Raw genomic sequence first — 24,916 nt, forward strand, 5'->3', positions numbered from 1 at the left:
TAAATGAGACACACAATTTTTACGTGGAAAACCTCCTCGATGTGAGAAGGAAAAACCACGGGACCGTAGTCCACTCAACAATCCACTATATAAATGTTTGTGGGTACAACCACGTCCTCCCTGTTCAACAACCAGAACGGAACAGAGACACTAGCTTCAAAGAGCTATCTCCAACACAAACAACAACAACAAGAGAGCAACACAAAGCTTCAAAACCGGCAGCAACCAAACGACCTCAGCTCACAATGATTCCGGCATCCAGAGACTAATCCAACCGTACAAATCCAATATAAACAAGTCAATAATACCTCCGCCAAATTTCAGCTCAAGAAGAGAAGATCTCACCGTCGGATTTACAAAACACCCAAGACTGTCCCGGTGAAGAACTGTGACGACCAGCTTCACTAAAACCTAGACAACAGAAGATCCAACCGTTGAAATCTAAATCCCTTCGTTGAATCTCTAAACCACTGACTGAAGAAGCTTCCCACAAAATATCATCCCGATCAAGTTCCGTTTGATCCTCCAAAACCAGTCTTGAAATAGCCTGACGAGTTTTCTCCTCTTTCTCTCTTTTGTCTCTCTCTCTAAACTCTATTATTGTAAGTCTACAGTGCAAAGGGTCATGAGAATTATTATTATGTCTCATACCCACTTGGTTCTCTCCATCTAGGAGGGACCCAACAATTCATTACTCACCATCTTTTGTTTCTGTCCTCTATTAAGAGATAGATGGTCTAATGGTGCTACTTGCTTACAGATACGCTACACCGTTTGGTTTGACGTCAGAATATGCTCATCCTGCTGAGATTCTAACAACAGCGGCGCACGCTCCACGGACTTTGTATGTATTTGTAAGTACTAGTATTCACATGTCTTTGAAACTTGTATAAATGAAACTAGTATCACTACAAGAAAACATAATCTTAACGAGGGCGGTTTTCCTCGTTATTTCGTCGTAAAAGAGGCTTTACGACGAATTAGCGAGGAAACGCGTTTGCTCGTTACACGTCCGTCGTAACACATATTTCCTCGCTAATTCGTCGTAATTTAGCGAGGAATATATTTCGTCGTAAAGACGAAGTAGAACGATTCGTCGTAAAGACGTCGCTACAATTCCTCGTAAGGACGTCGCTACAATTCCTCGTAAATAACTCGAAAAAGTTCCTCGTAATCTACACGTAAATACCTTGAAAGATTTTCCTCGCAAAATACACGTAACAACCACGAAATGATTTCCTCGTAAAATAGTCGTAAACATTTCCTCGTTATTTCCTCGTAAATAATTCCTCGTAAAATTCTCGTAAACTGTTCCTCGTCATTTCCTCGTAAGATTTCCACGTAAAGAGGTCGTACATTAGCTACGAATTTACTTCGTTTTTATTATTTTACAGAATTTTAAAATATAATTAAAAAATAATTAAAATTATTTAATTTAATAATAAATTAAAATTCAAAATAAAAATAAATTCATATGAAAATATTTTATAAATAAATAAGTTTTGAATTTATATAATACAACAACAAAAAAAAAACTAAGGGTCGTTCATCGCCCGGTAGAATTCATCACTCCTCCTCGTAACATCCGCCTCGTTATGTACGTCGTCGGATGACTCGCCATGAATGGGATGTTGTTGTCGCATGTTCCTCAACATGGACTCCCATTCCGGATTTGTGGCCGCAATAACGTCCAAGAAGCCCTCGACTCCACCCATACGAGATTTTGTCGCGGTCAACTCGTTACGCAGCTGAGCGGACTCTCTACGCAGCTCCGTGACTTCATCATCCCGTCGCTGACCATAAGACGATGTCGCTCTTGGAACATCGTTGACGGAACCAATACCCAACGTCCGTCCCTTTTTTTTAGGGACAACCTTAAAAACAAAAAATAAATATTGTAAGTAAAAATTTAAAGTTAAATTAAATGAATAATAAAAAATTAATTTTTTTGAAAATTTACCTCCTCGTAAATCTTATCCACTTCAAGTGTGGATAAGGTGACGGGTAATCCGTCGGTAGACTGCTGGGTCAGCTGAGTCTGGCGGTCTTCAACCCGAGCAACTACGTCGTTGTAGATTTGCTCGGACTTGCCATCTACAAATACGCCCGCCTTGTTCTTGTGGGTCCTCTCGTAAAGTTCCATAAGAGACGGGAGATGTCCCGTCTCTTTGGCCTAAAAAAAACAGTTAAGAAAGTTAGAATAAATTAATATAATTATTAAAAAAATTATTTAATAAAATATTTAATTACCATTTCCAAACGGACACCGGCGTGGGGTTTTTGGCCCGTAGTGTGAAGCATCGGCCCGTTCCCGTGCTCATCAACCGTGTTACGGGGGTTAGAGCAAGCCTGGGCGATTCTAATCGAATCAGGAAGGCGCCAATAACGGATGAGGCCATCCCACACATCCGTGGTGAGCTCAGCGGGTTTGCCACGCTCATACCCCTTCACGATCCAGTCACCCTTCCAGTTGGAGACCGTGTCCAACAAGCGAACTTTCGCCTTCGCGTTAAACTTCTTCCTCACCCTCTCAGTGATCCCCAAAGCCCAATTATATTTTTGCTGTTGGAAAAAATAAATTAACAATTAGTTTTTTAGAAAGTATATATATAAATCATGAAAAAATTAAAATATATATAATTAATTAATAGAAACTTACAGCGTAAATTTTGAACCACGTCTTTCTGACGTAGTGAGGCGTCTTACTCCAGTTTGGATGTGCCATGGAGAAGTAACCCTTGATCGTGTCGGTTACGTCCGATGCAAGACATCCGTCAACCCCCCACCTGGAAAATACAAATTTAAAATATAAATTATTTTTAATGTTATAAAAGAAATTTAAACGAATTAAAAAAAATTAATGCAACATACCACAAAGATCCGTCCGGTCGGTCGGGGTCGATGACTGGTAAACCTTCTCTGCCTGGCAGACTGAGAATGTCCTCTACAGTGTACTGCGAGTAAGGAGCACTAGGAGGCACCATCAGATCAGGATGAATATCGGCAACCATCGGAGGTGCCATCGGAGGAGGCACAGGAGGAGGCATCGGAGGAGGCACATGAGGAGCCGATGGTGCACTAGAAGAAGTAGACCCAGAGACTCTCTGAGTGTACTGAGTCTCGGGACAGTCTCCTGGCCCGAAGAACTGGGAGCGGAAGAAGAGGACGGGTCTAAACGACTACCCGGCTCACCGAAGATCTCTCTGTAATGGGCAGTAAGTCTTCCTTTTCGAACCTGGGAAAAAAATGAAATTTTTAAAATTAACATCAACAATATATTTCCCAACATTATCCACCTAATCAACACTAAATAACATAAAATCCGCAAACCTATCTACCCAAACCTGAAACCCGAAACTCGAAACCCCAAACCCGAAACCCCAACCCCAAAACCCGAAACCTCAAACCCGAAACCCCAAACCCCAAACCCGAAACCCCAAACCCATATCAGGCTCATATGATTCTAAGTCAGCTTCGATTGATGCCAAATAAGCAAGTGCAAGCTGCCCAACATATTCTTCAAAGACTTCGCTTCCGAAAAGCATACCAAATACAGCTGCAGGATCTACCATTGCATCCCTGAAAAGAAAACAAAATTGAACCACCTTCAGTTCATAACATTCTTAACTTAAAGGGTATTAGATAATAAAAAAAAAAAAGGAAAGAGACACCAACTTACTGTTGGACACCTTCTTTGCCATATTTGTCATAAGCTGCTCGCTTTTCCGGATTGCTCAAAACCTGATAAGCCTCGCCTAATACCTTTCATTTACAAAAGGATACGACATTACAGCAACAGAACTTTAGTGTGTAAAATAGTTTGTGAAGGTTCCAGTAAACACAAAAACCCAAGAAAGAGTTGCAATATTGTGACAAAAAAAAATTGTAATCACCTGAAAGTTTTTAGCAGCTTGAGGATCTCCAGGGTTTTTGTCTGGATGAACTTTTCTTGCCTGAGATAGAGTCAAACCAGATAAAGTTCCAAAACACTGTACACTACAACCGGAGAGATTCCATGATGATTTGTTGATTACAGAAAAGATATATAGAAAAAAAAAGGGACATACTTTTAGGTAGTAAGCCTTTTTAATGTCAGCATCTGAAGCATCAGCTTTGACGCATAAGATGTCATAATACTCATTTTCCTTCACCATACCTTCCTTGTGAGACCAAAACATGAAATCAAGACTGAAAACACGCGTGAAGATAAATCAAATGTATGCGGAAATTTTTATGATTTTATTTTTGCTATTTCTTTGTGACGGAGAAAACAACGATCATCGAAATTCAGCATCTTATGAATTAAAACTCAGAATTAGGGATCAATAATCTGGAAAAAAACGAGTCGCTAGATCATCATGCATGCATGCATCTAGAGACATAAGAGCACAGAGAGAGGAAACATAAACTTACTGGTCGTGCAGATGTGTCAATGGGAGCACTGTGTCCATATTTAGAGCACCTCTATCCCCATCCCTTAATGCTTTTCTTATGTTAATATTGGTTTTAAAAAAATAAAAAAGTACATAATTACATAAGAACAGTGTCTTATTTTGGGTCAAGAAGAGGCGTCTCTTGTTGCCACGTGTAGGCGTGTGAGAGGCAGAGGAGCTGTGTGTTCCTTCTTCGTGTCTCTCTCTCTCTGCACAACGAATATGGCGAGCAAGGATCCGATTCGCGAGCAACCTCCTCCTCAGGGTATCGAAATCAAAGCCACTCAGGATCAATTCTTCGGTAAGTGCCGATTATCTTCTCTGCAGCGGGAATCGAATCGTCGTAGAAACTCTGTTTTAATCTTAGGAAAGATAGAGTAAACCTAATTGTATGATTACTATGAACTCTTACGGACTAAATCACCTCTAACCTTTGTTCACTTGCTGATTTCAAAGACAGAAGAGCATCCCACAAATGCTAAGGACTGTTTGGGTTGGTGATGGATTATGTGTGATTTACTATCCTACTTATCATCACTGCCTAGGCTATACATGTTTGCGCTGTGAATTTGAACGGAAAATATTTTTCTCTAATGCTCTGATTATTGTTTTTTTTATTTGCTCTTTTGTTTCTCTGCTAACTTTAATTTTATAGGCTTTTATAGGGGAATTGCTCCTGGAGTCACTGGATCTCTAGCCACTGGAGCAACTTACTTTGGTGTTATTGAGTCCACTAAGAAATGGATTGAAGAGTCTCATCCCAACTTAGGCGGGCACTTGGTACACTTTATTGCTGGAGCTATTGGTATGTTATCTACTCTCCTCTCTCGTTCATCTGATCAATAAGTTGGTGGTAAAAGATAGGAGGAAAACGTATGTTCACTCATGTAGAAGCTGACTTTGAATGCCAATAAATCAGACATTTCAATGTTATGTGATGATTTGAACTATGGATATCGTGGGTCTGTTAAAGATAAGATTCAGGTTTTGAGCAAAACCGCACAAGGGAAAAAAGTTACAAGAATTGCTGAAGGCATATGAAGCAGCATCAAAAGTTGTCAGGTGCGTTCTTTTAAGTAGTTTTGCGGCATAACTTCTAACATGACGTTTCAAGCATCACTACCACTACGTTCGTTTCTACATTCTCATAGACTTTGTCTTCGATCTTTTGAGTTGTTGGATAAGGAGACGAATATACTTATATGATTGCTTTTTATGGACTGTAAAACTGCACAAGACGCATGGTTTTCTATGATCTACCAAACCTATTCACAATGAACAAACATTTGCTTTATTTTTCACATGTTAATACAACTCATTAGTCTGTTAAAGCTTCCTTTGATCTCTATTCTGGTTCAAGTTCTGCAGAGCAACATGCCTAACCCGCTGAGCAAGACGTCTCCTCCTATAACCCCCACCAAGCGCAGAATCAGGATCATTGCAATAGCACCGTACTCAAACACCGTCACTATTCTGAACCCTCCTGTACAAAATGGAGAACATCAGTCTTAGAAAAACAGGGTTTGTTACGCTCTTTTATGTTCCTTTATAAACTTGTATGTTTTTGTAAGTACTAGTATTCACATGTCTTAGAAACTTGTATAAATGAAACTAGTATTCACAAGTTCTCAAGTTAATTCTTCCTTCTCAATTTACTTCTTTCTTGAAAATAAGTTTGTTTATTCTCAAGTTACTTCTTCCTTCTCAAGTTCATTGTTGGTTAATCAAGTTCCTACTCAAGTTCTTTCTTGAAAATAAGTTTGTAAACAAGTTTCCTTCACAGATATCCTTATAAATATTGTCAATATGATGGGTGTTCAAACAAGAATTCGTGATAGACAAATGCATCAACAACTTAAAGATGATTTGGTTAAACATATATGGCGTAAATTTGGACGTGATGAAGACAACAACTGAGCTCGGATGCTTCTTTCAAATTATTTTCGTTTATTTTACTAATCTTTGTTTTTATGTTTTTATTTAAAAATATATGTTTAAAATGTTATCTTTTACTATGTTTTATTTAATCAATAAATTTTAAGTTTAATAAAAAAATGTTTAATAAATTTTTTTTAAGAACTCTTAATTAAAAGACTTGCATTGGAGGACATAAATGTTCAGGTCTCTTAACTAAGTCTTTTGACCTCACATTTACTACTTAAAAGTATTAAAAAATAATTAAGAAACCCTAAAGGAGTCTTTGAACCCTAAAGGAGTCTTTGGGATAATGATGCTCTTATGTTGCTACGACGATTGATAAACAGCATGTGCCCGTGGAAGAGTCCCAACGGTTCGTTAGAACAATCTGTATTGCAAGTGACATAACTCATAAGTTAGTATCTAACTAGTATACATCCCGTGCTCCGCACGGATTAATTCTATTGTCTTTCAAATTATTTGTTCATTATTTTTTCTCGCTGTATCCTAGAATTTAATGACTCAAAATGTCAAATTAAACTATTATCCTAAACCTAGATATACATTCGGACATAAACTTAAGTATAGCTGCATTCAAACGAAGTGACTCGAAACACTAAAACTGTTTTTTATATAATTTGTTTTAAATGAGTCAATCATACATGCTTCATGCTTGAAAGCGTGTTTTTTTAACAAAAAAAGATTAAAAGTATGTTATGTTTGGTTTTATTTTGTTTGTTAAATAATACTTTTAAAAATGTAAATCTCTTCAAGTCAAAATACTCACGTTCGTATTTCAAATCGAGCTAAGGTTTTAAACTATATATGCAGCTATGTCTGCTGTTCTATGTATTCCTACGAATAACCCAATAGAACAAATACTATTTGTAAATAGATAATTCATTTGTTTATCAAAGAATGAGATCAGAGTAATCTTAGATAATAGTCCTATATATTTAATTACCTCGGTTGTTGACAAATGACGATGCTTTGATGTTTCACTATTCTTTTCGAGGAATTAAACTCTGTAACAGTTGGAAACCCAGTAAACATGTATCAATCTTTTGTTGCTACACTCGAAATCCAAAAACAAAAACATATCTTGATGAAGAAGATGAAACTATGACCAAAAAGAGAGGGAGATCATCAGATAAAAGAAGCAAGTTAGTTAAATAATTACAGAAGATTTAACAGTTTCAAGCCGGACCATGATTGGGTAGTTGTGGATTACATGATTCACTTTTGAACGTGGTACCTTTTTGTTTTCTTTGCACAATGAACGTGGTAGTTATTTGAGGAAATTTGGGGATTAAAGCTTTCTGGTTGGAGAGCTTTTATTCTTACTTCTTGTTTTCGTACGATTGTCTAATTCTTTATTGACTAAAATATAAATTTTAACTGGTTTTACTTTTTAGATAGAAATGATGTGTCGTAGTATGATTCTCGGCCCGCTTTCTCCCCCTTAACCAATTACGTTATGGGGATCAAATGGCTAGCTGTTCATGTGCCTTTATCTTTACCGAGTGAAAGAGTTATTCTATGAAATAAAATCTCGTTTTTTTCATCACATAGGATGGAGAAGGATTCAATAGTTCATCATGAGCTGTACGAAACCGTACTTCTTATTATTGGTCGAGTGACTTGCGGTTTAGTATACAAAAGATGTGCTTTTAAAAAAAAATACATACCCGAGATTTGCTGCTGTCACGTTCTCCTCTATTATATTGCCAACTGCTTGGGAATGGATTTTTGTTGTGGGTTTATTCTGTTACAAAATCCTAGCTAATCATGGTCTTCATATACAAGAGATTCTCTTTTGTTGTGTCTCTCTCCCTCTCTTTCTCGTTCTTTTTCAACCCTTTATCCAGAAAACCATAGAACCTAGGTTCTAAACCATTCCAAGATATACTCATTTTAATACTGTTTTACCAAACACTCTTGGTAAAAAAAATAAAACAGAAAGCATGGACAATTGAAATAGGATACAAAAAAATGTATCATCATCGACATGATGTGAATGACCAAGAAACAGGTCTTGTAATTTTGTAAACTATATTATAAAATTTAAGCCCATGATACTATAGCTGGTTTTGGGTTAAAGCCCACGAAACTGGTGTTTTAGATAGTTTCTTCGTCTCCTCTCTCCTCTTCTCAACATCATATATCATATGAACCGAACACGCAACTCGAGAGAAGTAGGGGCGGGGCTTATCCTCAACTAGGAAGGGTATATCAGTCAATTACCATCTAAACGTGTTCTCTTAGAGTGAACAAGCCATCTGAAACTGTAACAAGAAGTCAAGTAACCTCATTTGGGGGATGGAGAAGAAGCTCCTCCGTCTACACACGCCATCATCACCGACAAGATCCTTTTGATTTCAATTAGAAGTCATGTCGGACGCTCTGATAAATGGATTGGCGGGAGCTGGGGGTGGGATCATTGCTCAACTCCTCACATATCCTCTCCAAACTGTAACCGTTGTCTCTATTCTATTCTTTTTTTTTTGAATCTTCGTCTTGTGGATGTTAAAGCTTCGTTGGTGTCTGTTGAGTTAAGGTAAATACGCGGCAACAGACGGAGAGAGATCTCAAGAGGGAGAAGAAGAAGAAGCTTGGAACTTTCCAACACATGTGCCAGGTTAGGTTCTCTCCTCTCTCAAATGAACTTTCTTGAAATTGCTCTGATTTTTGTATTTGAAAGGTTGTGAGACAAGAAGGATGGGGGCGATTGTATGGTGGATTGGCTCCGTCTCTCGTTGGAACTGCTGCTTCACAGGTTTACATTTTGTGGTTTGAAGTTTTGAAAGAGATGAAAAGAAAGACTATCTTATCTTTCTCTAAGTTTAATTAGCTCACTCTTTTTTTTGTGTGTGTGTGGATGAGGGGCAGGGTGTGTACTACTACTTCTACCAAGTGTTTCGGAACCAAGTTGAAGCCGCTGCTATTAAACAAAAGAAGAAAGGGCTTGGTGATGGATCTGTTGGCATGTTTTCTTCCCTTCTGGTCGCTGCCTTAGCCGGGTAAAAGAGTCATTGATTTCGTATATGCTCAGATTTTGATCTGTTACAATGCGGATTGTCATTAGTTAGCAATGCATAAATGGTTGCAGAGTAGCACTTTGGTGATTCAGTTCTCTGGTCACTGCTGATGCTCTTATAATGGATTTTACTAGGTGGATGGTGTAACATTTACTGTCAATCTCCTATACTCATAATTGTTTGATTGTAAAATCTGGTGGTATAGATATATGATTAGGCTTCCGTGGTTCTTGTTTCTTCTTTTCTAAATTGCAACTGCTGTCTCATTTGAAGTATTGATTAGATCTTTCTGTGTGCAGATCAGTTAATGTTCTTATGACGAATCCAATCTGGGTGATTGTTACACGCATGCAGGTATATCTCTCCAGTCATCTTCTCTATCAGTTTTCTTGTCCTCGCTCCTATTATCTTATCTGTTCATTTCTCCCCCTAACTTTTCTTTGTGTATTATTAATGCAGACCCACAAAAAAATGCCAAAAGGTCTACAGACGGTCCCCGAGCCACCTTCTGCTGATGTAGAAGCTCTGGTCCCAGCTGAGCCTCGTCCATACGGAACCTTCAATACGGTATGACGCAGTTTCACCTATTTTTACAGACAGAAGAGCCAGCTGGAGTGGTTAAGACAGTTTTTGTAATACCTGATGCTTGAACTCTGTTTCAGATTCGAGAGATTTACGATGAAGCTGGAGTGACTGGCTTCTGGAAAGGTGTAATTCCTACATTGATCATGGTATGTGAACTTAACCTTTTAAACCTTTCTCTTATATTGTTTGTGTATTTGCATTTTCTGACTGTTTTCTTGTACAGGTTTGTAATCCAGCAATGCAGTTTATGTTATACGAGACAATGTTATCAAAGCTGAAGAAAAAACGTGCCTTGAAGAATAGCAACAACGTGACCGCTTTGGAGGTTCGGGCTCTTACCATTTTGCATTTATCTATTTTGACAAGATGGTTCTTGCTTCTTTGCTGCCATTATTTTTCATATTTTCTTGCTCCTATAGACATTTCTACTAGGAGCTGTGGCTAAACTCGGAGCTACAGTCACAACTTATCCTCTCTTGGTGGTTAAATCACGACTTCAAGCCAAACAGGTCGCTACAGGGGACAAAAGACAACACTACAAAGGTTTATTTTTGTTTCCTCTTCTTGTTAGAAGATCGTTAGAAAATGCCACAAAACTCATTTCCTGATTCATGGATTACAGGAACGGTGGATGCGATTCTGAAGATGATACGATATGAAGGGCCGCACGGGTTTTACAAAGGGATGAGCACAAAGATTGTTCAGAGCGTTTTCGCTGCTGCTGTGCTGTTCATGATCAAGGAAGAGCTTGTGAAGGGAGCTAAGCTGTTGCTCTCCAACGCCACTTCTATCAAGTCCAAGCCTTCTTGAGGCTCAATCCAACTACGATTTTAGAAAATAAGATTGAAATTTAAAACTTCGAATAATTTATTGATTAGTTATTTGCAGTTGTTTATTTTATTTCTTGCAATCTTAGCTTGCTTCTTACTATAAACTGAGAAGTCACTCGAGTTTTGAGAAAAATTGTTATAATTTGATTGGTTGATGACTTTTAATTTTTATTTATTTTAATTATTTTTGAAAAGGGAAAGTATAAAACTAATTAATGTTAGTTGTCAATAACCCAATAAAATGTATATTGAATTAAATTAACTAATTAAAATATTGATAAGAAATCATGATAATCAATTAGTTACCTTAAAAAATTTTATATTTTAATTTGTTGATTATCAAACGAAATAATATAAGGAATGAAAATTATATTATGAAATTTATTATTAAACACATCTAATAATATGAAACAACTTTGGTAGTAAAAAAGGTAAATCTGAAAATTGATTTAAAAAAAGAGTAAATTTAAAGAAAAGTAATCAAACATTTTACATATTTCAACATTATAAAAAATCATCTCATCATTTTTCGAAACAAATCTGATACAATACAAAGAAAAAAAATATTATTGTATTTTAAGAATTTACACTTATAAAAACGAGAAGTCACTTTAGTGATTTTAGCTTTTGTGTCAATCATAGAGAAAATTTAAGAAAAATATTATAATTTGACTAGTTGAGGGATATTCAATTTTTAATGATTTTAATTAGATTTAAAATAAAAAGTAAGTCTAAAACTAATTAACATCACTTACCAAATATTTTAAATTATATTACAAATAATAATTTATGGCAATTAATATGTCAAAATTATATAAAGTGTAGTAATGTTTGATTAATTATTTTTATATTTATATAATACATAAAATAAATAAAATATAATTTATTGAAATCAATATAATGATTTCATATTATTATATAAGCCATTATTTCATATATAAAGAATTATAATAATTATTAATGCCTTATAATTTCCATATAGTTCTTATAAGTCATTTGTAATAAACATTAAAACATTTATAAAATTATTTATCATGGCTTACAAAATTATTTTATCTTAATTTAGAATTATTTTTTCTTAATTTTAAATTATTTATATGACTTTATAAAATATTTATAAAAAATCAAGATTCTCCTATATATTCGACAAGAAGTCACTTAAATGAGTTTTGCTTACATGTCGATCATTTTGTGAAGTCTTAAGAAAATTATTATAATTTGCTTGGTATAATTTTTAATTTTATTTATTTTAGTTTAGATTCAAAATAAAAGATAATTTAGAAATAATTAATAAAAATCTAAGTTATATTATAAATAAAGATTTATGGTAACTAATTTTAGAAATTATATAAAGAATAATAATGTTTGATCTATTCTTTTTTATATTTATAAACTACATAATATAATGAACACAACTTTTTATAATTTAAATTATTTTAATTAGATCTAAAATAAAAAGCAAGTCTAAAGCTAATTATTATCACTTTTTATATTTATATACTACATAAAATAATGAATAGAAAACAATTTATAGAAATTGATATAATGATTTCATATTCATATAAAAATATAGTAGTATCTATAATAATTATTAATCTCTTATATTTTCCATATATGCTTTATAAATAATTATGCTTTGAAGATTGAACAAATTATATTTAAAAAAACATGTGAGAACTTTGATTTAATTTTTTTTTTTTGCATTTAAGTCAAATAATATACTGAATGAGGTAATGCTATGATTGAAAATAATTCTAAAATAGATTTTTGGTTCATTGATTGTATGTTTTATATTATTATTTAGGGAGATAAATAAATATTTTGGAAAAATATGTAAAATATTAGGAAAACATTAGCAAAATTTTAATAAAAAAACGAAATGATGACGAAAAAACAAGAAGAGCCCGAAGAAGATGCATGATAAGTATTGGAGAAGTTAATGTAATAATTACATATATAATTGCACAAGAATGTGTTATTACTAAATATTCATCAGTTATTTTTACATAAAATTGATGAAAATTTTATGACTGATTTTCAAACTTTCTGAAGTTAAAAATTATATTTTTAATGTTTTTAATTATTATTCATACAGTAATATATCCGCGAATTCGCGCACAACCACCTAGTAATATTGGATTGGACTGTTCTATATCATAAAATTTGGCAGATTTTTTAAATGTTTTTCATATCATTTTTTAATTATTTTTGGCATATGATCTCTCTACAAAATAATTATAAGTTATTCCTCAATATATTGGATACAATATAATTGTACAGAAAAATAAATCTTCAGCATTTAAGTTCAGACTTAAAAGTCGTCAAATATATGATGAAAATATTGTTTAATTAGTTGACAAAATAGGTTAAATGTTTAATTGGACTATCAAAAGTAACAAATAAAGTAACTTAACAATGCAAAACCGGAAATAAAAAAAGTAACAAATCATGCAAAATAGAGCAATCCTTTTAAAGCCCATTACAGCCCAATACATGTATCAACGAAACGGCGTCGTATTATACCAGTATTGAGTATTGACTGAAACGTATCATCTCCAAGCTCTATCAATATATCATCTTCCTCTCTAGTCTAGCGATCTGCTATTATCTCGATCTGATCTGTTCGCCATGGAAGAGAAGAAGGAAGAATCGACGAACAAGAACGTTAAGAAGGCGAATCTGTTGGAGCACAACTCGATCAAGCACATCCTCGACGAATCCGTCTCTGACGTAAGGGCCTTTTGCTTTCCTCCATATTCTCTGAATCTGTTTCGATTACGATCTAACTACTTTTTTCCTTTTTGATGCGTAGATCGTTAAGAGCCGTGGATACAAGGAGGACGTGAGGCTGAGCAACCTGAAGCTGATCTTAGGGACGGTTATCATCGTGGTTGCTCTCGTTGCTCAGTTCTACAACAAGAAGTTTCCGGAGAACAGAGACTTTTTGATTGGATGCATCGCATCATATCCTTTCTTATTGCTTTGGATTCATTGCTTAGATAGATAGAACGTAATGAATGTGGCTCGATTTGATTGTGATTAGGATTAGATTTTGAGAAACTTAATTGATTACTATATATTTGGATGATTGTGGATAAGATGTTTGGGTTCTTTGACTATGGCAAGTATGTAGTGCTGAATGGGGTGTTGCAGCTGATTCTGTATACTAAGGAGAAGAATGCTATATTGTTCACCTATCCTCCTGAGGTTTGTTTTCTCAACTGCTAAGAGTAGTTTTTTTTTTCATTGAGAGGCAATCTTTGATTCTTTGTGTTTGCTTGGACTGTTTTTTTAAGGAATTAGAATTGTGCTTCTTCTAGCCTGGCTTGTTAAGTAGTGCATGCATACCTTAGGACACCTTGTTTTGGGGCATTTTGAGCTTTGGCAGAAGCTACATTTCAGTGTTTTTCTTTGATAAGAAGAAGTTTGTTTTGGCAGTATGGCTTTGCTGGTTCTTGTTTCTTTTGGTGTTTGCGACTGGTTCTGTCGTGTTCATTGAAACATAATTGTTCATCCAAGTGGATGGTTTTGGAATGTAACGCTGGGTGGTTTTACATCTCACTTTCACTAGCTTCAAGTAGATTAATCCTCTCATATAGTTTGTATCCAAGAGGACAAGATTTTTCCCAGCATTTGATACTCTTTCATTAGTTAGGTCTAGAACATGCAACAGAAAGAGCTCCTTCATTTTGTTTTGCTGAAACCATTTCAGTTTGATACTTTATTTTGGTTACCAGGTTGTTGTTTCATTCTGTATTGTAAAAACACATGAGTTTTAAAGCGGTCTGGTTAATATAACATACATGTACACTTTCATATGTTTTGCTGCGGTTCAGAAATGATTTGCTTAGCTAATCATTTGCTACTATATTCAAAAATCATAAAATGGGTTGGTTGAATACGCAGGGATCATTCACCAGCACTGGCTTGGTTGTGTCTTCAAAGCTGCCGAGATTCTCTGGTGAGTACACTCTCACCATCGACAGCGCTGATCCAAAATCAATCTCAGCTGGGAAGTCTGTCCAGCTCACCAAAAGTGTCACCCAATGGTCTCCTCTCGCTCACTCTGCATTTTTTTCTTACACGAGCTCATAAACTGGAGCTTATTTTCATGGTCTTTGTGTATTGCTCAGGTTCACGAAAGATGGAGTTCTTGTTGAAGGTTTGTTTTGGAAAGACGTGGAAGCATTAATCAAGGACTATGCAGAAGAAGGAGAACCAAAGAAGAAGAAATGATGATATGATATTTAGGAGAAAATAATGTTCTTACAACTCCAACATGTATCGTTTTAGATAATTAAAAATCGATGGCGACATTTGCTTAGAGATGACAATAATATTCCCGATAAGAATATTCCAGTTATTTTTTGGTTATAACAAAAAAAAAATCGAATTAATCTGAGATTCTGGACAACAAAATTAAAAGGGTATCTCCAGCAAAGCCAATGGCTCACATTTCAAGTTCATGACATAAGTTGTTGGCAACTTTTTTATATATTCTAAAGTTTGTTTTTCGTATTCTACACCAACCATATGTGTACTTGTCGTTTAGAGTATATTAATATTTTACACACAGGATACAAGTCAAATGCCAACAACTCTTGAGTGGCTTGGATTGCTACAAGCTTTCTAGGCAGCTCGTATGTGCCCTGGAAAAGTTTTGTATTTGGAATAATAACCTTACATTGCTATCAGATAAAGTTGCCCAATTTTCCCAATTAAAAAACTCTAGAGCTCGACAACATATGAATACATTTGTCCATATCAACAATATTCCAAATCAGATCCTATAATCCATTCATTTATTATCCACACATTTGTACAAATTTTTTAATAATCAGTCCATGGTGGAGAAGAGGATTGAGAAGAAATATTAGTTCTTGTAATAAAAAATTAACACAGGCCCATCCCCGTCCTTGCTGGGGCCCATTTAACTGAAGCGCATCAGACATTACTCAAACTGACGTGGCACCTGGTCGAAGTCAGTTACCGTGGGGGACCCACTCCCTAATAGCGTGGGACCAACCAACCCACCCACCCATTGGGCTTACGGCTTGAATTTGTGTGTGCGTGTGCTCAATCAAACTATCCCCGGATCTGAAAATGCAATCAACTAACCAAGTTTAATTAAAACGCTTCGCATCCGCCAAAGCGCTTCAAGCCTATAAACATAGAACGCTGTTTTGGTTTTCTTATCTTTTTTCTCCCTCTCTCTCTCTAGAACAATATTCTTCAACAACTCAGCGTCTCTCTCTCTCTCTCTCTCTCTCTCTCTCTATAACGAACCCTTAGCCCTCGATTGCATTCGAAATCTGTGGATTAATTGATTATTTTGAACCATTAATCGCTCTGTAGAGCTTCTGGATTCGTCGTTTGATTCTCCTTACTACGAACTAGATAACGCTTACCGATCCGAGTAATTTGAACATGGCCGATTCTAGGAAACGAGACGCCGGAGACGATCGTCCAAACGCCGGCGAGGATGCGTCGGATTCGCCGTCTACCGTCGATTCTCGATCTAACGCTGCCGCTGGATCCGAGCGCGAGACTCGAGTTTCTTCAGATCCGTCGACTGAACAAGGCGGTACGCTAGGGGAGGATAGGGTTTTGAGGTGGCTGCAGGCGTTGGATATTCAAGTCCTTGGGGCTTGTCGAGGCGACGAGAGGTTGAAGCCGTTGTTGAAGCTGGACGTTTCCAACGGAGTGGCGGAAGATCGATTGCTCGCTCATCTTAGCCAGGTTTAGTCTCTTATGAGTTTTTTTCGCTTGCGATAGAATCTGATTTTGGTTTGCGTTTTGGTTATACACAGCACTTCGAGCCTGCGGAGATTGGGATGCTGGCGAGATGTTTCTGCATACCGTTGGTTTCGATTCGCGTTGGGAAGATCAATAAGGAAGGGACCTTAATGCGCCCTACTCCCATAAGGTATATCAACTACGATTCATCATGAGTCCTGTCTTTGTTTGAGCCGTAGCAAAATGATATTTGTTCTCGGTGGTGCTCTCTAGATTCCAGAGCTTTCTTGTTAAGCATTTAGCTTTAGTGTAGGATAATAATAAAGAGAATGATGTTAGCTAATTGTTTCTGTGCAATCCTGTCATCGACTAATCTTTTTCACCTTCGCTAGAACCAATTGTGGTTTGGGAATCATCTGATGATTGATATCTTGTGTGTACACACAAAGCATTCTTTAGTGTTATGTTCCACTGAAGATTAGTTAGGCACTTCTCTCTCCCAGAGGGTCTCTCCATGTCTGGTCTCATGGTTTTGAACACGTTTTTTTCATGTACTATATGCATATTTTCCTTATTACAAATGTTGCATGCTTACTTTTGCAGTTTTAACATGTGAACACTTTGGAGGAAGTGGAAACATTAACACATCTTTATCTCTATTTGGTTAGTTCTGTTTGTATCAATGTAATTTCTAACTTTTAGTAATCACCTCTATTCATGACTGACTTGCTTTGCTTTGATAAAAGACTGTTAGAAATCATAGGAACTCGTCCAGTTGTACGGCGGTGTTGGTGTTCTTGATGCTTCCAAATAAAATGTATCTTTTATTGTAGGTAATGTGGGCGTAATCTGTTATCACGGGTAGATGATCAAGTAAAGGTCGTTTCGCCTCCAACGTTGTATAGTCTGTTCTTGAATGTTAGTCATTTAGGGTTAACTGGTTGTCATAACAACACTGACTATATATTCTTCTTAACAACTTTTCTTTTTATCACGCTCTTGCATTCACTCGGTCGTTTATTTTGTGTTTAGAACTTATTGTTTGATTTAGATTCTCTGTATTTTCTTCTTGTTGCTAATCTACTGAAATGGTCTTTGGGTATATTGGTGGAACTATCTGTGCAATAATATGATAATGGATTTATCTAAAGTTTGTTTCAAGGAAGCTCTTAGATAATCATTTTCTTGATTTCTTTTGTTTCATATTCTTCTAAGTTGCACGCTGGAGGATAATTTTTTGGTGTTCGAGTTCCTTATATGTGTTATGATATGAATAATGTATTTCAGCTAGGCTGAGCTACGGTCGAAATAAGCGACGGGGCCATACATATCTGCGCATGAATAAAGCTCGGATAGTGCTCTCTATGTTGTGTGAAAGATTAATAATAGCACAGCTGTCATGTATACGTAAACAGTTTTGCATGTTTATCTTAGTATATTTTTTTCCTTCTAGTTTGAATAAGGGGCTACTTGCAAATGTTCGTGAGCATTGAAAACAGCTCCTGGACTTGATTCATTTTTCATGTCTGGTTTTTAGCATCTAGTATTCATCTATTAGCAGGTTTCCTTTTGATGTTAGAGACTTGCCGTCTAATTTCTTGTTACTTTATAATTGGTCAGGGGTAACTTGAGCCTTATGATCCTGCCAACATCAGACTTGCGACTCTCATTTATCGGAGACAATGGCCACTCAGAGCAACTCTTTACTTATGCCAACAAATCTCATTGCTCTGCGGTGTCAATTGAGGAGATAGCTGCGGACAGCTCTGGTAGATCATTTGTTATAAGGATCGCAAATGGCAATGCTTTTTACTATTGGTGCTCAGAGAAGTCAAAACTTCTAGGAATTGAACTGCGTAGGAAGGTTTGTGAGACATAGATGATCTTATTTGTTTCGAGTACTGGTCTTTGCATCTAAATTTTCTCATTATCTGTGTCTGGTTTTCTTTCTGATTCTTTTCTGTAGATGGATGAATTGATCAAGAAGAAGCCATCAATCTCAGAACTAACTGGAATTGAAGAATCACGTCTTGGCTCTGTTGCGTCTCATCTCCGTTTGTATCTCATGGGCTCGGTGGTGCCTAACATCAAAGGTTGTCCAGTCCCAACTCCTGATTCATCATCGTCTTCTGGCTATTGTGAAACAACTGCTTCCTCCTCCGCTAGTTCGTCATCATTGATATCTCTTCGGACACGTCACTCTGAGACGCAGCTGTCAAAGTCTCATGGAAACCTCAGCTCTAGCTCAAGTTCCCTTGAAGAAAACACACTGAGATACTCTTCTCTACATATCTCATCCAGAGATGAATCAATGCAATGCAGCGAAGGCTATTTCTCGATTTTTGATAGTTTACCCATCACCACCGTCCCCACAAGTGCAGAATGTGAAGAAGCAGCAGATGATAGTAATGGAATCGGTCAAATTCTTTTTTCTGAATCAGCGGACTTGGGACTAACTTCACTGACCTTACCGCAACAGTTTCCTATGAAGATGGGTCCACCAGTGTTTTCTCCTTACTACTGCTGGTGCCCTCCAAGCACCTCATCGATTCACGCACCATCTGCTTCTTATCAGTTCCCTCCACTATCCATCGAGCTACCTTTGCTTCCACCTCTTTCCTCTTTACTACCATCATCAGGATCAGATGGGTTCTTGATTCCCTCATCGCCACTCGATCTCTCCGACATCCCTCCTTTGCCTTTAGTCCACCACATACCCATTCCTGGCGCAACATCATCATCATCATCTTCCCAGCAGCAGATGATGATTCCTTTAATGTGCGACCCTATTGTTCATATACCGGTTATGGATATATGCTCGTCGGGTCAAGCATATCTGGTAAGCGCTGGACCTACGGGGATGATACCCACGGGCATGCCTCCCCTCCCGGTGGAGAATGAGTCGCTGGTGGAGAAAGGAGCAAGAGAGACGCTGAGATTGCTCATAAGCGGAGCCAGTGCAACAACGTCTGCTCCTTTGAACCACCACGGAAGCAGAGGTCTGTACAATGGGACAAGGGACGTGAGTGGAGTGAGCTTGTTTGCACCCATTGGGCTGAACCAAAACAATGCAGGTGAGGGAGGAGATGGTAGTGGTGAGAGCGTGAGCTCAGGCGAAGCAGAGTACGTGCCTCCCAGAGAGACTTCTGGTTAGTTTTTTTTGGTTCTTTGCAAAGTGTTTTTCTTTCCAAAATGGAAATCTAAAAAAAGTGTATAGAAGGGGTATCCTTTGCTTAGTTCTTTGTGAAAACTCTTTTGTTCATCCAAACTCTTTTGTTCTAAAGGTGTAATTAGTCCGTTTTCTCTTTGTAGCTTTTGTTAATTACTTAATTTTAAAGGAAGCTCAGACTTACGGTAATAATAATTGGAAAGTTGTTTGGCAATATTAACACACGTTTGAAACTTATAAAGATTTTAATATTCTTTTATATTCTTTTACCTGTAAGGTTTTTGAGGTACGTGTATACAGGTGAGTATTATTGAAAACTGTATACGTTTTATGACAAGCATAAGAATTGCACATGCGTACGTATACCATGACGAAGACAAAACAGTCGTATACAAATAATAATACATAGTGTGTCGTACATAGTGCTTATTTCTCATATTTCAAAAAATGCTACTCGTTTCTGTAAAAAAAACTAATAATTAAAAACGTTAAAATAGTCAGATTGTAATTGACATCGAGAAAGATCTAATCCTGATTCGTGGATAACATCTGATAGCAATGTCTTCAAATTAAAAAAAAAACTACTACTATAGAAAAATTCTCTACTTAACAAAAGAAGAAAAGAGAGAGAGAGAGGAAAAGGAGTAGTGATTAAGGTCTGAGAATAATACAGCTAATTGACACTACTAAATTAATTGTCCATTGGATAATATAAATCACGCATTATATATATATTCCTGCAATCTATATATATATTGTCGTTTAGCAGATCTCATCTGGACACGATAAAACATACGAGATCGCATCTCCACCGTCCAAAAAACTTGCTCGAGAGAGAACATCGCATCTCCACCGTCTAAAAAAAAACTTACTCGACACAACCGCACTGGGTTGTGTTATCAGGAAAAGGAAATAATAAATACTCTGTCGCCCACTTGATCGCATCTTCATCAAACTTTCTTCTTCTTCCTCATCGACTCTCCTCCCGACGCGTGTCCTCCTCTCCTCACTCCCCTTCTTTCTATCTATTCTCTCCCCCCCCCCCTCCCTTCATCTCCTACTCTTCCTCCGATCTTCTCTTTCAATCCAATCTCAATCCTATACCATGGAGGATCCCGACATCAAGAAGTGCAGACTCACTCCAAAGATGATCATCGCAACTCCTCCTCTCTTAATCTCCGTAGATGACGTCATCGAGCAAGTCATGCCGTACATAACCGACTCCAACGATCGAGACTCGGCCTCCCTCGTGTGCCGCAGATGGTTCAAGATTGACTCCGAGACCAGAGAGCACGTCACCATGGCCCTGTGCTACACCTCCACACCCGATCGCCTCAGCCGCCGGTTCCCGAATCTGAGGTCGCTCAAGCTCAAAGGGAAGCCCCGCGCGGCTATGTTCAACCTCATCCCCGAGAACTGGGGAGGGTTCGTGACTCCATGGGTCAACGAGATAGCTGCGTCGCTACGGAGGCTCAAGTCGGTGCACTTTAGGAGGATGATTGTTAGTGATTTGGATCTGGATGTTTTGGCTAAGTCGAGGTTGGATGAGCTTGAGGCTTTGAAGCTTGATAAGTGCTCTGGGTTCTCTACTGATGGACTGTTGAGCATCGTTAGGCACTGCAGGTACGTATCTTTTATTACGTATCATTTGTCCGAAGAACCGTATCTTAAAAAAAGTTTTGCAACTCTGTTTTTTTTATCTACTGTTATTTACATTTCATTGGGACAAAGAATCGTACCTTAAAAAAAGTTTTGTGTCTTTGAAAATATGAGATGTGTCTTTAGCTCAATTGGGCAAGTGGAAAACTCTCTTTTGGTTTGGTGCCTACTTTTTGCTGTCTTTGGTGATATGTTGTTTGGACATTACTTCATTTGGTTTTGCTTACTAACACTTTATACACTTGTGACTATGCATAAGTAGCAGAATGATTTCGTTTCATCTGCAACCTGTTTTTGTCTCTTTATGTTTTGTTTCCTGCTATGTATAGTTTGCACTTCTCTTTATTCATTATTAGCAAAAAGATTGAGTTCATGTTTATAACAATCTTCTTAAAATCGGTCTAGGCGGCACCTAAAACGAAGCAATTTTTCTAGAACAATATTTTTAGAAAAACCGATCCTAATCAATAATCCCATATAAAGTTTCTAACAAATTTTTTGAACATTGGTCTATAATGTCGTTTTTATGTTTTGTTTCTTGACAGGAGAATAAAAACATTGTTAATGGAAGAGAGTTCTTTTCTTGAGAAAGACGGCCAATGGCTACACGAGCTTGCTCTCCACAACACATCTCTCGAGGTTCTAAACTTCTACATGACTGAGTTCAACAAAATCAACCCCAAAGACTTGGAAACCATAGCTAGAAACTGCCGCCGCTCTCTGATCTCTGTGAAGGTCGGCGACCTAGAGATTCTGGAACTAGTTGGGTTCTTTAAAGCTGCAACTAACCTTGAAGAGTTCTGTGGTGGCTCCTTGAATGAGGATATTGGAATACCCGAGAAGTACATGAACCTCACTTTCCCACCAAAACTATGCCGTTTGGGCCTCTCTTACTTGGGAGCTAATGAAATGCCTATACTGTTTCCGTTCGCTGCACAAATCCGGAAGCTGGATCTGCTTTATGCGTTGCTGGAGACTGAGGATCACTGTACACTCATTCAAAAGTGTCCTAATTTGGAAGTTCTTGAGGTAAACTTGGATTCAATATCTATTCTATTTACCAATGTTCTAAAAATCGGTATAGGCGGCAAATCCCATTTATAATATTCAAATAAGTTTAAATCGTTCTAAATCGGATAAAAACAATCAAAAGCGGTTTAAATCAATCTAAATTGGTCTGAATCTCTTGAATCAAGCAATAATATTAGTTCAAATCCACAAATGTGTCTAATTCTTTTTTTTTTCTTCTGTATATCACACAAAATAGTTTTAAAATTTAAGCTAAAAACTAAAATATAAAATATATATATATATATATAATATATCAATAATTTGTTAAAGACTATAATCCGTCTAGTCGTTAGTATTCTACTAATCCCTATCATTAATCTAGGATTGGTTTTGCAAGTGTCTAAAAGGTAGTGGTAAAGGGATATGAATTAAATATCTAACAGAAGTTCTTGGTGTGTTTTTTTCAGACAAGAAATGTAATAGGAGACAGGGGTCTAGAGGTTCTTGCACAGCACTGCAAAAAGTTAAAGCGGCTAAGGATTGAACGAGGTGCAGATGAACAAGGAATGGAGGACGAAGAAGGCTTAGTCTCACAAAGAGGACTAATCGCCTTGGCTCAAGGCTGCCAGGAGCTAGAATACATGGCTGTCTACGTCTCAGACATAACCAACGAGTCTCTCGAAAGCATAGGCACCCATCTGAAAAACCTCTGCGACTTCCGCCTTGTCTTACTCGACAGGGAAGAGAGAATCACAGACCTGCCACTAGACAACGGAGTCCGTTCCCTCTTGATAGGGTGCAAGAAGCTCAGACGCTTTGCGTTCTATCTCAGACAAGGCGGTTTAACAGACGTGGGGTTGAGCTACATTGGAAGGTACAGCCCCAACGTGAGGTGGATGCTTCTCGGTTACGTTGGCGAAACAGACGAAGGGCTGATGGAGTTCTCAAGAGGCTGTCCGAGTCTACAGAAGCTAGAGATGAGAGGGTGTTGTTTCAGCGAGCGAGCTATCGCTGCAGCGGTTATGAGGCTGCCTTCGTTGAGATACTTGTGGGTACAAGGGTATAGAGCATCGACGAGGGGACAAGATTTGAGGTTGATGTCTAGACCGTACTGGAACATTGAGCTGATACCGTCTAGGAGAGTACCGGAAGTGAATCAGCTCGGAGAGGTTAGAGAGATGGAGCATCCGGCTCATATATTGGCTTACTACTCTTTGGCTGGTGAGAGAACAGATTGTCCACCAACTGTTAAAGTACTAAAGGAGGAGACATGATGATGATGTATGATGATCCAAAGCAGGTTTGTACATAAAAAGTTTGGTTATTATATCATTTTCAGTCTCTGAGTTTTGGGGGTTACCATGAGCTGTGTGATGTGATGATGGCTTCTTTTTGTTGGTTCTCTTGTTTGTTGTCTGGTTAGTGGTTTTTGAGATATTATATAAGTATCTTTGTTTGTAAGAGAGTATATTACTTTTTTTTTTTACTTCTCCACATTTTATTGTTTTCTTTTTTTGAATAAAACACCTCGAATTTTTTTGAGAGATTTGTTATTTGACCCTAATAACTTGACATCTTGTTGTTGCAAAGAATAGAGTATCCACAGTAGCAGAGTGTGGACTTTTAGGAACAAAAAGTGATGAATTATTAAAGGGGGAAAGAAACTTCATAAGTACTCACCAACGCATAGTAAAATGGACCCTAAAATTCATAAACAAGCTCAACCTATTCAACCAACCAATAATTATGGAATCTTCTATCATTATCATTGCCGACAAAAAAAGGAGAAAAATGGAATCTCATATCAATGAGTGCTAGTGGGCAACCAATACCACAACAACAAATGCTGGCGACCGAAAAGACCCTTTAAGATTCTTCTTACCAGAAGGTTGGACTTCTTTTACCAATAATAAAAACCAATTACTATTGGATCATTGTCGTATGTGCATATATGCAAGTGCCATCTAGTTTGTAAGAAAAAAAGGTCATCTCTTTCGGATTCTTTTAACTAGGGAACGGACCTAACGATAACTAGTGATCCTCGCCCCCGCGCGGATGTTAGATTTAACTTTTGTTCGATGTAAATTTATAAACCATTGATTTTATAAAATGTTCATTTATATTTTTATGTTTTGTAAAATATATTTAGAGTAGAATATATTATATTATAATATAGAAGTTTAATAATAATTTTTATCTGTACGTAATATTATATTTATAATTTTATAACTTGATGTAGTTTGATGTAATTGTAATATTCATATATTAACCTATTGATTTTTTTGTTTATTTATTTAAAAATGATTTATTTTTTTACAGTAGGTTCTTATGAATTATTATTAATTTTATTATATTTGGTTTTCTTGAAAATTATATTGTAGCAGATTAATATATATTATATATTACAGTATGTGTTTTTATTTTCAGCAAAAAGAAATAACAATTAATTGTAATTAATTAATTTAAATTTTTGATTTTAATTGAAGTGGCAGATTTGTAAATAAGAAAGAAATGCAATGGCTAAATGTGTAAATAAAA

General features: G+C 36.8%; 6 protein-coding genes across 8 annotated transcripts in view; 5 read left to right on the forward strand and 1 right to left on the reverse strand.

Moving 5' to 3' along the window:
• The window catches only part of LOC106337900 (chaperone protein dnaJ 10-like), a 4,881-nt gene extending 372 nt beyond the window's left edge, over positions 1-4,509 (reverse strand). The window contains exons 1-5 of the mRNA XM_013777002.1: positions 4,414-4,509; positions 4,068-4,188; positions 3,894-3,953; positions 3,680-3,762; positions 3,429-3,579 (exon numbers count right to left, since the gene is read on the reverse strand). Coding sequence (XP_013632456.1) covers positions 3,429-3,579; positions 3,680-3,762; positions 3,894-3,953; positions 4,068-4,188; positions 4,414-4,451 — 453 coding nt within the window. The 5' untranslated portion in view covers positions 4,452-4,509. The remainder of the gene's footprint in view (positions 1-3,428; positions 3,580-3,679; positions 3,763-3,893; positions 3,954-4,067; positions 4,189-4,413) is intronic.
• A 70-nt stretch (positions 4,510-4,579) lies between these two features.
• LOC106339782 lies at positions 4,580-6,103 on the forward strand. Of its 3 annotated transcripts, none has more exons than XM_013778653.1 (5): positions 4,580-4,734; positions 4,888-4,926; positions 5,089-5,238; positions 5,407-5,495; positions 5,794-6,103. In XM_013778653.1, exons 1-4 carry the CDS (start codon positions 4,656-4,658, stop codon positions 5,472-5,474), a joined length of 336 nt encoding a protein of 111 aa, XP_013634107.1. In that variant the 5' UTR covers positions 4,580-4,655; the 3' UTR covers positions 5,475-5,495; positions 5,794-6,103. The 3 variants fall into 3 exon arrangements, with proteins under 3 accessions (XP_013634107.1, XP_013634108.1, XP_013634109.1); XM_013778654.1 differs by having other exon boundaries at positions 4,581-4,734; positions 5,802-6,103; XM_013778655.1 differs by lacking the exon at positions 4,888-4,926 and having other exon boundaries at positions 4,583-4,734.
• A 2,429-nt stretch (positions 6,104-8,532) lies between these two features.
• Positions 8,533-10,956, forward strand: LOC106339353 (peroxisomal nicotinamide adenine dinucleotide carrier-like). Its single transcript, XM_013778144.1, has 10 exons — positions 8,533-8,822; positions 8,908-8,988; positions 9,052-9,126; positions 9,240-9,370; positions 9,688-9,742; positions 9,848-9,955; positions 10,051-10,119; positions 10,197-10,298; positions 10,393-10,516; positions 10,596-10,956. Exons 1-10 carry the CDS (start codon positions 8,742-8,744, stop codon positions 10,781-10,783), a joined length of 1,014 nt encoding a protein of 337 aa, XP_013633598.1. The 5' UTR covers positions 8,533-8,741; the 3' UTR covers positions 10,784-10,956.
• Positions 10,957-13,341: 2,385 nt separating this feature from the next.
• On the forward strand, positions 13,342-15,166 carry LOC106339629 (probable signal peptidase complex subunit 2). The gene is made up of 5 exons (XM_013778473.1): positions 13,342-13,533; positions 13,616-13,767; positions 13,929-14,010; positions 14,710-14,852; positions 14,937-15,166. Exons 1-5 carry the CDS (start codon positions 13,432-13,434, stop codon positions 15,037-15,039), a joined length of 582 nt encoding a protein of 193 aa, XP_013633927.1. The 5' UTR covers positions 13,342-13,431; the 3' UTR covers positions 15,040-15,166.
• Positions 15,167-16,002: 836 nt separating this feature from the next.
• LOC106342232 lies at positions 16,003-19,850 on the forward strand. The gene is made up of 4 exons (XM_013781100.1): positions 16,003-16,542; positions 16,614-16,729; positions 18,160-18,403; positions 18,506-19,850. The coding sequence occupies exons 1-4, from the start codon at positions 16,231-16,233 to the stop codon at positions 19,691-19,693; spliced, it is 1,860 nt and encodes a 619-aa protein (XP_013636554.1). The 5' UTR covers positions 16,003-16,230; the 3' UTR covers positions 19,694-19,850.
• Positions 19,851-20,514: 664 nt separating this feature from the next.
• On the forward strand, positions 20,515-23,870 carry LOC106342736 (coronatine-insensitive protein 1-like). Its single transcript, XM_013781756.1, has 3 exons — positions 20,515-21,331; positions 21,913-22,396; positions 22,846-23,870. Exons 1-3 carry the CDS (start codon positions 20,814-20,816, stop codon positions 23,650-23,652), a joined length of 1,809 nt encoding a protein of 602 aa, XP_013637210.1. The 5' UTR covers positions 20,515-20,813; the 3' UTR covers positions 23,653-23,870.
• Positions 23,871-24,916: the final 1,046 nt, after the last annotated feature.

The sequence above is a fragment of the Brassica oleracea genome, chromosome C4, assembly GCF_000695525.1.
Source record: "Brassica oleracea var. oleracea cultivar TO1000 chromosome C4, BOL, whole genome shotgun sequence".
NCBI classification, from domain to species: domain Eukaryota; kingdom Viridiplantae; phylum Streptophyta; class Magnoliopsida; order Brassicales; family Brassicaceae; genus Brassica; species Brassica oleracea.

Bases quoted from the DNA above. Each gene is read 5' to 3' on its own strand.
- LOC106339782 (XM_013778653.1), top strand. From the start codon at position 4,656: ATGGCGAGCAAGGATCCGATTCGCGAGCAACCTCCTCCTCAGGGTATC. The intron at 4,927-5,088 runs GTTGGTGATGGA...TTAATTTTATAG, and splicing joins AAATGCTAAGGACTGTTTGG to GCTTTTATAGGGGAATTGCT. The intron at 5,239-5,406 runs GTATGTTATCTA...GGTCTGTTAAAG, and splicing joins CTTTATTGCTGGAGCTATTG to ATAAGATTCAGGTTTTGAGC.
- LOC106339353 (XM_013778144.1), top strand. From the start codon at position 8,742: ATGTCGGACGCTCTGATAAATGGATTGGCGGGAGCTGGGGGTGGGATC. The intron at 9,743-9,847 runs GTATATCTCTCC...TTATTAATGCAG, and splicing joins TGATTGTTACACGCATGCAG to ACCCACAAAAAAATGCCAAA. The intron at 10,299-10,392 runs GTTCGGGCTCTT...TTGCTCCTATAG, and splicing joins ACAACGTGACCGCTTTGGAG to ACATTTCTACTAGGAGCTGT.
- LOC106339629 (XM_013778473.1), top strand. From the start codon at position 13,432: ATGGAAGAGAAGAAGGAAGAATCGACGAACAAGAACGTTAAGAAGGCG. The intron at 13,768-13,928 runs ATATCCTTTCTT...TGACTATGGCAA, and splicing joins TTGATTGGATGCATCGCATC to GTATGTAGTGCTGAATGGGG. The intron at 14,011-14,709 runs GTTTGTTTTCTC...TTGAATACGCAG, and splicing joins TGTTCACCTATCCTCCTGAG to GGATCATTCACCAGCACTGG.
- LOC106342232 (XM_013781100.1), top strand. From the start codon at position 16,231: ATGGCCGATTCTAGGAAACGAGACGCCGGAGACGATCGTCCAAACGCC. The intron at 16,543-16,613 runs GTTTAGTCTCTT...GGTTATACACAG, and splicing joins TGCTCGCTCATCTTAGCCAG to CACTTCGAGCCTGCGGAGAT. The intron at 18,404-18,505 runs GTTTGTGAGACA...TCTTTTCTGTAG, and splicing joins GAATTGAACTGCGTAGGAAG to ATGGATGAATTGATCAAGAA.
- LOC106342736 (XM_013781756.1), top strand. From the start codon at position 20,814: ATGGAGGATCCCGACATCAAGAAGTGCAGACTCACTCCAAAGATGATC. The intron at 21,332-21,912 runs GTACGTATCTTT...GTTTCTTGACAG, and splicing joins AGCATCGTTAGGCACTGCAG to GAGAATAAAAACATTGTTAA. The intron at 22,397-22,845 runs GTAAACTTGGAT...TGTTTTTTTCAG, and splicing joins CTAATTTGGAAGTTCTTGAG to ACAAGAAATGTAATAGGAGA.